The 14,320-nt window shown below is 38.5% G+C and overlaps 2 protein-coding genes across 2 annotated transcripts; both read left to right on the top strand.

Annotated features, from left to right (window-relative positions):
- The first annotated feature begins 16 nt into the window (after positions 1–16).
- Positions 17–841, top strand: LOC141595258 (uncharacterized). The gene has a single exon (XM_074415222.1). The coding sequence runs from the start codon at positions 17–19 to the stop codon at positions 839–841; it is 825 nt and encodes a 274-aa protein (XP_074271323.1).
- A 4,154-nt stretch (positions 842–4,995) lies between these two features.
- LOC141595256 (uncharacterized) lies at positions 4,996–5,832 on the top strand. Its single transcript, XM_074415221.1, has one exon. The coding sequence runs from the start codon at positions 4,996–4,998 to the stop codon at positions 5,830–5,832; it is 837 nt and encodes a 278-aa protein (XP_074271322.1).
- Positions 5,833–14,320: the final 8,488 nt, after the last annotated feature.

The raw sequence follows: 14,320 nt of genomic DNA, 5'->3' as shown, positions 1-14,320 counted from the left end.
TACGACTATAGCTGAGATGGAACCCTTCAGGAAATGTGTAGATGAATGTGAGGTGATAGACATCACTGCTATAGGGTCAGTTTTTACTTGGAATAACAAACAGAGGCCTGGGGAGAGGATATACAGTCGGTTGGATAGGTTTCTGGTGAATAGAGCTTGGTGTGATAGTTTCCCTGATTTGTATGCTCAATTCTTGCCTGAGGGGATGATGGATCACACTCCATGTATTGTCAGGAGCAACAAGGTGGTGCAAGGGACTAGGAGTTTCAAATATTTCAATATGTGGGGCAAGTCTAAAGAGTTCTTACCCCTTCTGAGAGAGCATTGGAAGTTTGATATTGCTGGTACCCCTCTTTTTAAATTAGCAAAAACCCTTAAAAATCTTAAGCCAGGGTTAAAGAAACTGAATAGGGAGAGTTTTAGTGATGTTGAGAAGAGTACTGGCATTTTAGAGCAGCAAGTTGAGGAGATGCAGATTCAATTGGGAGTTGATCCCTCAGACTTGAGTCTTATAAACCAGGAATATGAAGCCAGATTGAAGCTTAAGGAGTTGCAATGTGCTAGGGATAGTTTCTTGCTCCAGAAAGCAAAGAGTGAGTGGATTAAGGAGGGTGATACAAACTCAGCATACTTCCATAGCTTCATTAAGAAGAGGAGAAACAGAAATAAGATTTTTGTGATTGAGAATATGAGTGGGAAAGTTTGTGACACTAGTGATCAGGTCCAGGATGCCTTTCTGGAATTTTATGAGCATCTGCTGGGAACAAACCAGACTACTAAACCTGTCCATAAACGTGTCATTGCTCAGGGGAAGAAGTGCACAAGGGAACATCAAGCTTAGCTTCTTAGGCCAGTTAAAGAGAGGAGATCAAAGAAGCAATGTTTAGCATCCCTGACATCAAGGCCCCTGGCCCTGATGGATACACAAGTGGTTTCTTTAGAGATGCTTGGGGAGAGATTGGCAAAGAGGTAGTAGTTGCAGTCAAAGACTTTTTCTTGAATGGGAGACTCTTGAAACAGTTTAATGCAACAACTTTGACACTCATTCCTAAATGTGAGAGACCTAAGGATGTAACTCAGTTTCATCCTATTGCATGCTGTAATGTAGTCTACAAGGTCATTTCAAAGTTGCTTTGTTCAAGACTAGCATCTATGCTGCCTGAAATAGTACACATGAATCAGGGCGCATTTATTCAAGACAGGAGCATTCAGGAAAACATTTTAATTTGCCAGGATCTCATTAGGCTCTATGAGAGGCCTTCTGTCTCTCCTAGATGTATGCTAAAAATTGATTTACAGAAGGCATACGATACTGTGGAGTGGAGCTTTGTTGAGCAGTTGATGGATCTACTAGACTTTCCTGCTGGTTTTAAAGAGAGAATTTTGCAATGTATCACTACTCCTACCTTCTCCTTGGCACTGAATGGAGAGTGTTTTGGGTACTTCCCAGCTAAGAGGGGTTTAAGGCAAGGAGACCCACTGTCCCCTTTGTTGTTTACCCTATGTATGGATTATTTGACTCGAATGCTGAAGTATGCTGCGTCTAAATACCAGTTCAAGTATCACCCCTTATGCAAAGAGTTGAAGATTACAAATCTTATGTTTGCAGATGATGTTTTGATGTTCAGTAATGGGGATGCTATGTCTATGATGCTCCTTCTGAAATCTTTCTCAACCTTCTCAAAAACTTCTGGACTTAAAGTGAGTGCTAGTAAGTCTAATGCTTACTTTAATGGAGTGAATGAAGAGCTCAAAAGTGATTTCCTGAGTGTGTCTGGGTTTAAAGAAGGCAAGCTACCATTCAGGTATCTAGGGATGCCTATCCAGACTACGAGATTAAAGAAGAAGGACTGTGAGTGCTTGGTGGATAAAATTTGCAACAGAATCCAAAGTTATGGTGCCAGGAAGTTCTCCTATGCAGGTAGGCTCACTTTGGTTCAGCATGTCTTGAATTCTTTACACTCCTATTGGGCTTCTTTGTTTGTTCTCCCTAAAGGAGTCATACAAAGAATAGAAGCTACATGCAGGAATTTTTTATGGGATGGCAGTGTTGAGTATAGACGAAGTCCTTTAGTAGCCTGGGATACTATATGTAGGCCAAAGCAGGAAGGGGGATTGGGGCTAAAGAATCAGGAATTGTGGAATATTGCTATGGTTGGTAGACTTGTGGATTGGATTGCAACTAAGAAGGAGTCGTTATGGGTCCAATGGGTGAATGCAAATTATTTAAAGGGGAGTTCCTGGCAGGAGTACACAGCTACTAGCAACTCTAGCTGGGTGTGGAGGAGGATTTGCAAGGTGAAGCAGGTGATTGCCAATGGCTACAATCAGGGGGTATGGCAGGTGCAGCATACTGGTTACACTCCTGCTGGTTGCTATGAATGGCTTAGAGGAGCAAGGACTAAGGTAAACTGGCATAATGCAATTTGGGACAGTTGGAATCTACCTAAACACAGGTTCATGGGATGGCTTATAGCTCACAAATCCCTGCATACTAATAGTAGACTGAAAGGATTTGGGATGAATGTGGATGGAATGTGTTTCTTATGTGGGCAGGCAGAAGAGACACAGGAACATTTATTTTTTGAATGTGCCTTTAGCAGACGGGTAATATAAGAACTGATGAAAATTTCTGGCTTAAAACTTCCTGATTCTGATGTCCTGCACTGGTCCATTCATAACACTAGCCTGAAAACGCAGAGGAAAGTAAAGAATGCTATGGTGTTGAGTGTTATGTATCATGTGTGGCAGCAGAGAAACAAGAGTCGTATAGAGCAGTTGGTCCTGAGGCCTAGTCGTACCGCATTGTTGATCAATGATGATATGAAGAGGAGGATAAAAGAACGGGATAAGAGGAAGTTAAACACACAAGAGTTAGATTGGCTAGGGCGCTTGAATTTTCTTTAATCCTTGGAAAGGTTTAGGCCTTATTTTGTATTTGAAACTCTTTTTTATATATATATAATACACTCACATTTTACCAAAAAAAAAAAGTTAATATCATTGAAGCGCCATTTATAAGTATGGTTAAGTGGTTAGAAGCATTTTAATTCGACTTGATAGTTCCGGGTTCGATTCTTACCACCCTGTTTTATTTTGATAAATTTATACATTTGCAGAAGTTCTTTTGAAATTAAATTATTAGCAAAATGCAGCTAGGGGAAATCGAACCTGCTCATTATTGCATAGTAGATTGATTAACCACCACCCACTATGCTACTACTTATTTGATATTGTAAAACATGAAAATAAATTTGTAATTGTATTTGGATTTCTTCTATAAATGCCTTTCAAATAAAAATTCTCCATAATTGCACCAAAAAAAATAAAAATTTTCTATAATAGTTAAGATGCATTTTACTCATTTTTCTTTTAATAATAAGGTAAGGGGCCTCTCTAAAAATTTTCGCACAGGGCCCCCAAAACTCCAGGGACGGCCCTGCCTCCACGACTCCGTTACATCCCCTTATCACCATTCGTACAACCTGCAACGTCCCAGAACCACCATGATATCAATTCGACATCCACGGATTTAATCAACAGCAGCAGCTCTCGGTCCTGAAACCCGAGTGAAATACGATCCCAACTCAGCCTTCTCTCACTCGTCCACCATTGCACTCCACCAGCAGCCCGCATCTCCGTCTTCTCTGCTCAACCATCTCCCTTCATCTCAACAACCAGCAACCACCATGGCTCGAGCATCACCGAGCCCGACTTCAATCAACCACCATTGCTGAACCACTATTGAAGCAGCAACAACATCGACAAACACCAACTCAGTCACCACCGAGCCCAATTGCTCCTTCTCGTGAACCGCCAGCAGCCCACTTCGATTCCAATGCTCCTCGGGCCTGCATATCAGTCGCCCTTCACCTAACATCCACCCTCGTCCATCTCAGCCGTCAATCGAACAACCTAGTTCGAACGTCGTGACCCACAGCAGCAGCACCAGGTGCGCACGATCACCACCAGTCGCATCTCATGGCCAACTTTGTTGAATAGTTTGATTCAAAATTAATTAAATGTATTATAATTATAATTATGTGGTTTAATATTTTGTTAATGGGTCAAATAGGAGTTATGGGCTATGGGCTGATTTGATCTGTTTTTGGGTATGTCGGTTTTTGGATAGTATATAAGAACCTCTATGTAAATTGGTGTTTACCATAAGTGGAAGTAATCTTTTTTTTTCACCTCTTACTTTTCCTCTGTCTCTACATTTATGGCATCAGAGCACAGGATTTGGTCCATACACAAAAAAGCCTTCCACTAGAAACAATTGCAACTTGCAGAAGAAAGCAAAAAAAAAGGTGTGAAAAACAAAAAGAAAAACCATCTTTCTACCGTAAGAAAGAAAAAACAACAAAAAAAAGAAAAATCCTATCAATTGAAAACAAATCAGAAAGCTTTGATTAGCAACATCAATGGCGTCAAATAATCCATCATCACAACCCTTAATTCCAATTTTTAAGGGGCAAAATTATCAATTTTGGAGCCTTAAAATGAAGACTTTATTCAAGTCTCAAGAGCTATGGGACTTGGTGGAAAACGGGTATGCAGAAGCCTAGGGAAATCAGGCCACGGAACCTGATGCACAGTTACGAGAGAATCATAAGAAGGATGCAAAGGCTCTATTTTTCATCTAACAAGCCCTTGATGATGATATTTTCCCTCGAATTGCAGCTGCTACTAAATCAAAGGAAGCATGCGACATCTTAAAGCAAGAGTTTATGGGAGATAAAAAGGTAATTCAAGTAAAACTTCAAACTCTTCGTCGTGATTTTGAATTAATGGTTATGCAGAAAGACGAGTCAGTTCAAAATTATTTGTCCCGAATGTCTGAATTAATTAACAGTATGAGATCTTATGGTGAAATTATTGATGATAAGGTGGTAGTAAGTAAAGTTTTAAGGACTTTAATTCAAAAGTTTGATCATATGGTGTCTGCTATTGAAGAGTCGAGAGACTTATCGACTTATACGTTTGATGAATTAAATGGCTCATTGTTGGCTCATGAGGATAGGCTTAATAGGTCCTGTGAAAAAAATAGATGAGAAAGCATTTCAGGTGAAAGGGGAGTCTTCTCATGATAAGGGGAAGACAGAAAATTCACATGGTCGAGGTTACAACAGAGGCGGTTTCAGAGGTGGTTTTAGAGGCCGAGGTCGCGGCCGAGGCAGAGGAAGAGGATACTTTGGTGAAGACCGTCAAAATAGGAGCTTGGTTCAATGTTATCACTGTAAGAAGTACGGGCACAAAGAAGCAAATTGCTGGTTCAAGACGAAGAATGATCAGTCCAAAGCCAATTTCATTGAGAAAGTGGAGGAGGAAAGCAACTTGTTCATGACACATTCAAGTGCACCTAATATGAGCAACGGCCTATGGTTTGTAGATAGCGGGTGTTCAAATCATATGACCGGAGCAAGATCTTTGTTTAAGGATCTTGATGAGACGAAAAAATGTGAAGTCCGTCTTGGAGATGACAAGAATTTGGTTGTCCAGGGGAAAGGCACAATTGTTGTAAAAACAATGCAAGGTGATGTTAAATTACTTAATGATGTACAATTTGTTCCGAGTCTTGCTCATAATTTGTTAAGTGTTGGACAGTTGGTGAGTAATGGGTATTCTGTAAAATTTGAAGATGATTCGTGTAATATTAGCGATAAAAGGTCAGGCCACACTATTGCTAATATACACAAGTCACCTAACAATATGTTTTCATTGGATGTGTCTAGTGAATTGGGTAGTGCTCTGGTTGTTAAAGAAAAAAATTCTGAAGCTAAGTTATGGCATTTGCGTTATGGTCATTTGAACGTAAATGGGTTAAAATAATTGAGTAAAACTGAGATGGTAGTAGGTTTGCCTAAAATTGGTGATCATGTATTGTGTGAAGGGTGCATTTACGGTAAACAATGTAGAGCACCATTTTCTAGTGGAAAGTCGTGGAGAGCCTCTAATTTTCTTGATCTTGTTCATTCCGACATATGTGGTCCAATGAGAACGGAGTCAATTGGTGGAAATCGTTATTTCTTATTATTTATTGATGATTATAGTCGGATGTGTTGGGTTTATTTCTTAAAGCTCAAGTCAGAGGCTTTTGATTATTTCAAAAAATTCAAAGCAATGGTTGAGAATCAGAGTGGCATGCATATTAAGACGCTACGAACGGATCGTGGTGGTGAATTCTTGTCCAAAGAATTCAATGTTTTTTGTGATGCTCATGGTATCCGTAGGGAGCTTACTGCGCCCTATACACCGCAGCAAAATGGCATTGCTGAACGCAAAAACAGGACGATTGTAGAGATGGCCAGAAGTATGGTTCAGGAAAAGGGGTTGCCAAATAAATTCTGGGGACAAGCAGTAGCAACAGCGGTGTATCTCTTAAATATTTCCCCAACAAGAGCCGTCTCAAATCAAACTCCGTTTGAAGCATGGAGAGATAAGAAACCTCAGGTAAGACACTTAAGAATATTTGGTTGTTTAGCTTATGCTTTGGTTCCTAGTAATTTACGTCACAAACTAGATAGCAAGTCAGTAAAATGTATATTTGTTGGCTATAGCATTGAATCTAAAGCGTACAAGTTATACAACCCCGTAAATGGCAAGGTTATTATAAGTAGAGATGTTAAGTTTGATGAAGCAGGAAAATGGGTGTGGAATTGTGACAGTATGGCAGCAGCTCCAGCTCCAGTTTGTGAATTTTTCGAGCCAGAAAAAATTGTGCAAGCTGACAGAGAGAAAGCAAGTGGGCGTGACACATTTACTCCACCCAACAGCCCTTCATCTCCTCAAACCAGCAGCCCACCTAGCGGTGCTCACTCGTCATCATCAAGCACCACTAGTAGCACACCTCTAAAAAAATTTCGATCAATTCAAGATATTTACAGGACATGTAATTTCGCATTATATGTCTCAGATCCTATTACCTATGACGAAGCAGCCATGAGTGAAGTGTGGCTAGATGCTATGAAGGAGGAGATGTCAGCTATAGAGAAAAATGAAACGTGGGAATTAGTTGATCCACCCGAAGGCAAAAATGAAATTGGGTTAAAATGGGTATTCCGAACTAAGTACAACTTTGATGGGAGTATTCAAAAACACAAAGCAAGGCTTGTAGCTAAAGGGTACTCACAACGGCAAGGAGTGGATTTTGACGAGACATTCTCACCTGTTGCTAGATTTGAAACGGTGAGAACATTTCTGGCCGTAACTGCACAGTTTCAGTTACCTGTGTACCACTTTGATGTGAAGTCGGCATTTTTAAATGGAGAGCTGAAGGAGGAGGTCTATGTTTCTCAACCAGAGGGCTTTGTTTTCAGTGGGCATGAAAATAAAGTGTATCGATTACGCAAAGCTCTTTATGGTTTGAAGCAAGCTCCGCGAGCATGGTATAGCAAAATTGATACTTTCTTCCTGTCTAGCGGCTTCAAAAGAAGTGAAAATGAGCCGACTTTTTATTTGAAGCGGGAAGGTAATGATTTTCTTGTAGTATGCTTATATGTTGATGACATGATTTATATCGGTTCATCTCAGCGCTTAGTTGATAAATTTAAGACTAGCATGATGAAAAAATTTGAGATGACGGATTTGGGTTTGCTTAAATATTTTTTGGGTCTTAAGGTAAAACAATGTGAAAATGGTATTTTTCTGTGTCAAGAGAAGCATGCTACAGATTTGCTTAAGAATTTTCACATGACAAATTGTGAACCCGCACCAACTCCTATGAATATAAATGAGAAATTAAAACGTCAAGATGGTACTGAACAAGCTGATGGGAGGATGTACAGAAGTCTTGTAGGGGGTCTAAATTACCTTACACATACTAGGCCCGACATTGCTTTTCCTGTGAGTGTGGTGTCTAGGTAAATGCATAATCCCACAAGACAACATTTTGGTGCAGCAAAACGGATACTCCGTTATGTGGCTGGAACGGTAAATTTTGGAATATGGTATACTAAGGTTTCAAATTTTAAGTTGGTTGGGTTTACTGATAGTGACTGGGCTGGATGTATAGATGATAGAAAAAGCACTTCCGGTAATATTTTTAGTCTTGGTTCTGGAGCAATCACTTGGAGCTCAAAGAAGCAAGAGACTATTGCTTTGTCGTCGTCTGAAGCCGAATATATAGCAGCCACGGCAGCAGCAAGACAAGCTTTATGGCTCCAAAAATTGTTAGCGGATTTTCATGTTGAACAAAAGGAAGCTACAATTATCTTTTGTGATAATATGTCAGCTATAGCTATGGCGAAAAATCCAGCATTCCATGGTAGAACTAAGCACATAGATGTGCAATATCATTTCATCCGAAAGCTAGTGGCCGAAGGAAAAATCATGCTGAAGTTTTGTGGCACAAATGAGCAGACGGCAGATAACTTCACAAAGTCACTTTCGCAGGCCAAGCATCAGTTTTTTGTGTCGCAGCTAGGAGTCGATAATTTTGAATTAAGGGGGAGTGTTGAATAGTTTGATTCAAAATTAATTAAATGTATTATAATTATAATTATGTGGTTTAATATTTTGTTAATGGGTCAAATAGGAGTTATGGGCTATGGGCTGATTTGATCTGTTTTTGGGTATGTCGGTTTTTGGATAGTATATAAGAACCTCTATGTAAATTGGTGTTTACCATAAGTGGAAGTAATCTTTTTTTTTTCACCTCTTACTTTTCCTCTGTCTTTACAAACTTCACCATCTCCATGCTTCGCCACCAGCAACAACCAAGGGTGGTCGCCTGGATCTTCTTCTTCGACCACAGCAGCCGCCAAGCTCCACCACCGTAATCTATGAAGATGCGTAATTGGACTCATTGAGTTTCTTAACTTGATGCAAGAGCTGCGTTTTTGTTATAATAGTTGGTGGTCCATCATTGACGATATTGCCCCTGCTGGTATAAGAAAGAAATCATTTAAGTTAGGGGTGTTGGGGTAATTTCATGTATTATTTCATTTGTTTTGAGAATTGAGAACAGGTGTGTGTGTGTGTGAGTGAGTTTTTGAACCCTGGACAGATTTTTAGAACGCAGCCTTTATAGAAATAATAGAAAAGAGTAGACAGTAAGACAGTAGAGGTAGTTTATAGGAAGAGAAAATCCATCTTATTTTTCCTCTCAATTTCTCCTTATTTGAATTTGTAATAGTTTAATTCTTCTCTAGTTTATCCAAATTTCTCTCCTCATATTAGTTTATAATTAGTTTTGGGTTGTAATTTTAGAAGACGAGAAGACATTCATCCTCTATTTTTCAATCCAAGTTTGCTCCTTTAATTTAAGCTGGTATATTTCTATCTCAATTTCACTCTATTTCAATTGTTTACATGTTTTTCATTTCATTTCATCTTATATTGTTTGTTTAATCTTGTTGCTAACCATGTTTGGCAAGCTTAGTATTGGTGTATTTGTATTGTTTGTGTTAACTATGTTTGAGTAGTGTATGCCTAGGGTTTAAGGGGGAGTTTGGGTTAATATGTGGGATGATAATGAGTTGTTTACATTTGAACATGGGTTAAAAATCGAGTCTTTACATACTTGCATTGAAGGTGTTCGATGAAATGGGTGAATGAAAGTTCATACCTTTCTTTGAATTTTGCTTAACATTTCTTTACATGAGAGTGAATAAGAGTGTTTGATAGCATATATGTGATGAGTTTGACATAATACGATAGTCTTATGGTGAGCTTAAGGTGACTAGGAAACTAGCCTCGATTCCTTGACCGAAACCGTGACCAAATTCTCGTAGACCTTTGCATCTCCCTCTCCCTACCTAAATGAACCCGAAACCCTAGCATCTCTACTCTCTTTGTCTTCGTGCTTGTTTGTTTGTTTAATTAATATTCTTAGATTATTTTGTTAGCATAGTATCCATTCACATGTTTTGCATCCGATTAAACTAAAACTAAACAATAGACTTGTAGCCTAACCCCACCATCCTTGTGATCGACCTCGAATTACCAAACTTTACTAGTTAGGTATCGAGCTTTATAAAATTGTTTTTGATAAGGGTGACGACTTTACTCGGTATCACTAGTACCCTGAAACTTAGTCAAACCTAATCTCTTAGCAAGAGATAAAGGTAAGACACTGACACTAGCACCTAAGTCACATAAAGCATTGTCGATTAAATAAGTTCCAATATGTAAGGAAATTGAGAAACTACCCGGGTCAGCTAGTTTCGGTGGAGTCCTATTCTGAAGAAGTGCAGAGCACTCCTCAGTCAAAGCCAGCGTTTTAACCTCATACACATTCCTCTTACATAAAAGTATTTTTCATAAACTTTGAGTAAGAGGGTACTTGGGTTAGTAACTCGGCAAACGGAATGTTAACTTTAAGACTTTTCAAAAGATCGACAAATCTGCCGAATTGTTGTTCCGCCTATGTCCTCCGTAGCCGCCCTGGAAATGGAACTTAGGGCTTATAGGCACTATCCTTATTTGCATATTTATCGTCCAAATCAGATTTAGACGACATATTAACACTCTCAGCATCAATAGTGCTCGATCGAGTAACATCACCATTCGATCGAGAGCTTTTCTCAACATTTTTGCTCGATCGAGCAATTTGGGATGCTTGATCGAGAGGCCTTTTTTTCTCAGTGCTCGATCGACCACTTGTATCTCCTCGATCGAGTTCTTCTTTAGTAAAATTACTCGATCGACCATCAGAAATCGGTCGATCGAGTACACCAGGTGAATCCGCTACTTTTTCGTCAAAAGACGCCTTCCCCTGAACAGTTGCTTCAACCTCCGAGTCTGAAAATTCAGGATTCTCAATAGGCAATGCAAGTCCTTCATAGGGAGGACCCCTCCTGGTATGAATAGCATATACCGTCTCAGGTTACCTAAAAGTTCGCTCGGCAATTACTTGAGCCATTTGAGTCCTAAGTCTCTTGATAACGGCATCTTTAGCTTGAATAATCTCTTGCGCTTGCAGAACAAGTGTCTTCACTATAGATGTCAATTCAGCAATCTCTTCATTCCTTTTAGCAGGGGAAGGGGGTTGTTGTTGCGACGGCCAAACAAATGGAGGCTTTTGATAGCCTCGTTGCTGAAACGGATGTGGCGGCACCAGTTGTTGCGAAGGTGGGGTAAAGTTTGGGTAAGCTCCACTGTGGTTGTCATAGGAATGACTACCATGTCTACGCTGCTTAAACGCATAGACTTCGTCGTTCTCCGCCAAACAAGTGGCAGCATTGTGCCCCGCAGCACCACATCTCTCACAGTAGACCACATATTGTGCCATAGTATGGAACTGAGGTAGACCACCCCAAGATTGTCTACTCTCCAGCTTGTCAGATCTTGCATTCTGAGCTTCAAATTGTGCTATAATTCTGGCGACGTTAGACATCTTGGTAGAAGAATCAAAGGTACTCAAGCCTTCTCTTTGACGCTTTTCTCCAAAAATCATGTCTAAGTAGTGTTGGAGTAAGTGTCCTCAACAATAGTGTGAGCACATGATTAAACATCATAATTAAATCTCATAATAAGAATACGTAAGGGATAATTCAATAATATAGTCAACTGATCAACATTAATCGGTAATGATTGGCTAACTAGAGTTTGACATTACTGTCGTTTGACCGTGGTGATCAGTTGATCCCTTTAGGTCACACCTATAGGACGATTCCCAAACTGAAAAGTTAATTAATCGTATATTGATACGGATTAATTAAATCCTTAAATTAAACAAATTTATTTATAAGTGAGAATTATATATCTTATTGTAATGTGATTAAATAAGATTCAATTTAGTAATTAATTTGTTATATTACTAAGATTGATTAATGTTTATGAAACATTAGAGATAAGAGTAATTAGTTTGTTATAATTACAAGATGTTGTAGATTATATTAACTAGTCTTAATGTGACCCATTTTATATACATGTAATTGTGAATTACTTGTTAATTTGTTAAATGTAATTTATTTAATTTCAAATGATATTTAATTAGTTAAATATGCATTTATATTACGAATGACATGTTATATGTCACATGTCACAACATAATACAAATGACAAATTACAAAAGTAAAATGGAGGTCCATTTTAGTGAGGTAGCCGGTTTTATCATGGGTGGTTTTAGGTTGTATTTAGTTGATTGTTTTAAATATGCAAAATACAATCATCACACCTAATACAAATCATCACACCTAAAGCAAAAAACAAATTTTCCCTTCCCCATGACCATGAAACCGGCACCCCCCCCCCCCCCCCCCCTCTCCTTTATTAGATTATGAGTTCTCTTTTTCATAATCTAATGTTATGCTTACCTCTCTAATTTTCTCTCTTCCCTCTCACATAAAAATTAGTTTTATGAAAGAAATTTGTTCAAAAATATAATTACAATTCAAGGTTACTAGTGTAGTAATAATATGAATATTAGAAATAGTATTTAAGGTTACTAATCCTATTATATAGTTTATAATAGTATTAGTGTTTGGGTAAGAGTCTTGGGTGCAACTAAGAGGAGTGTCTCTATGCTTGAGACTTGAAGATCTTGAGGATCATCCATAATGGTAATAGCTCAAGATCTAGTTTTTGGAAGGAGTCCAAAACTAGTGCCCTTAAATTCGTCCATATGATGTAAGAAAATCAATTTTCTCCTTGTTTTGTTATGCATGCAACTAGATCCACATAAATATAAATTATAAGTAATTTATAATATGATTAGATGAGTCTAATAAGGGGTATATGAACCTAACAAATAGGTCCTGTAGGACCTATCAGAACAAAACTAGAAGAAAAGATAAGAACCGCCTCAAGGAATAAATTCCTTGAGGCTAAAGACAAACAAAAATAAAGCAAGTAAATAAACTGGTTACCTCCCCGGCAACGGCACCAAAATTTGACACGGTTGTCGCAACCCTATCAAAAATAAACCAACCGGCTCTAACTAATATAGCAGAGGTAAGTCGGGTATCGTACTCCACAAGGAGGCGGTCACTATCTACTTGTTATCCAGTCTATCTACGGTCACAAAGTAGGGGGGTTTTGATTTGTTTGTTTAAACTAAACTAACGAACTGAAATGAAAGCAATAAATGGAACAACAATTAAAATAGCAAGGATGAAATAAGATTGAGATCAAATAGAGAGAAAAAGATGCCAGGATGTCGGTTCACCATGTTATTACACAAATCAGCTAAAGGTAAGGTCAGTCGGTATGACGTGAGAAGGGTAGTGGAAAGGTCTTTCCGGTCCGCTATCCGCCCTAGATTCTTCCTAAATAGTTTCCGCTCTGATTAGGGTAGTTTATTGTTCATAACAGGTCTGTTCATTCCAATCTTCCGATCTAGGTCTGAATTTAACCAGATTAATTAATTCAGTTGCATGCATTCAACCTAATAATTACTATTATATTGCTATAAAAAAATTCTCACAACAAAAACCTTCTAAACTAATTAAAGCATCATTTTTTTACTATCATGGCTACCCTAATCCTAGCAATAGGGAAATTAGCTACTCATAACGATAAATAAAACACTAACGATTGATAAAACGATAGCAAACATGGTATAAGGATGATAAACGTTAAATAACATAAATTAAATGAAAGCAATTAAGAAACAAGAGACAAGAAATTAATTGTTGCAAAAGAGAATTAAATTGAATAGGAAAGAGTAAAGAAATTACATAAAACGAGATCCGGAAAAATGAAAACAAAGTAACGTCAAGACTGAATGATTAAAAGATGATATTCGATCTGATACCTAAACCTAATTGAGTCTTTCCTTTATATAGGAAAGATATTTATTTCCTAAACACGTAACTTAATAAGATATTAAATAAATAAGTTCACGTAAGAAAAATCCCGCGTCAGATAGCAAACAGGTCGATCAAGTACTTTGAAACTTCTCGATTGACCATCTTCGAGCCAAAACCTCTCGATCGATTACAAAGACTACACGATCGAGGAACACCATTTATCCACCTCTCGATCGAACACAGCAGGGGTTCGATCGAGGACTTCTCCTCATCACAAAGCTCTCGATCGAGCAACTTAGCCAGAAAAACTACTCGATCGAGTCAACTGCCACTGAATCAACCATAAGACGTATGATTTATCTTCCAAGGTGACTTTACGCATCCCAAGACACTAGTATTCTAGCTCTAACTCTTCCATCTCCTAAATGCAAGTTAAAAGGACAGTAGAAGGCTCAATTCTGCTTCTTTCAGGTCCATTCCTGCAATTAAAGGCAAACGAACCAAAGTAGACTATTCGGGGTATTTCGTAGCCTAAAACTATGGGAATCGCATAGAAATGCGTGCAAATAAGGCTAAAAAAGACTATAAAATGCACGCATCAGAGTCCTCAGCCATATCCATAACAA

The sequence above is a fragment of the Silene latifolia genome, chromosome 8, assembly GCF_048544455.1.
Source record: "Silene latifolia isolate original U9 population chromosome 8, ASM4854445v1, whole genome shotgun sequence".
Classification (NCBI taxonomy): domain Eukaryota; kingdom Viridiplantae; phylum Streptophyta; class Magnoliopsida; order Caryophyllales; family Caryophyllaceae; genus Silene; species Silene latifolia.
The sequence above is the reverse complement of the archived record's forward strand: the minus strand, read 5'-3'. Positions and strand labels throughout refer to the sequence as shown.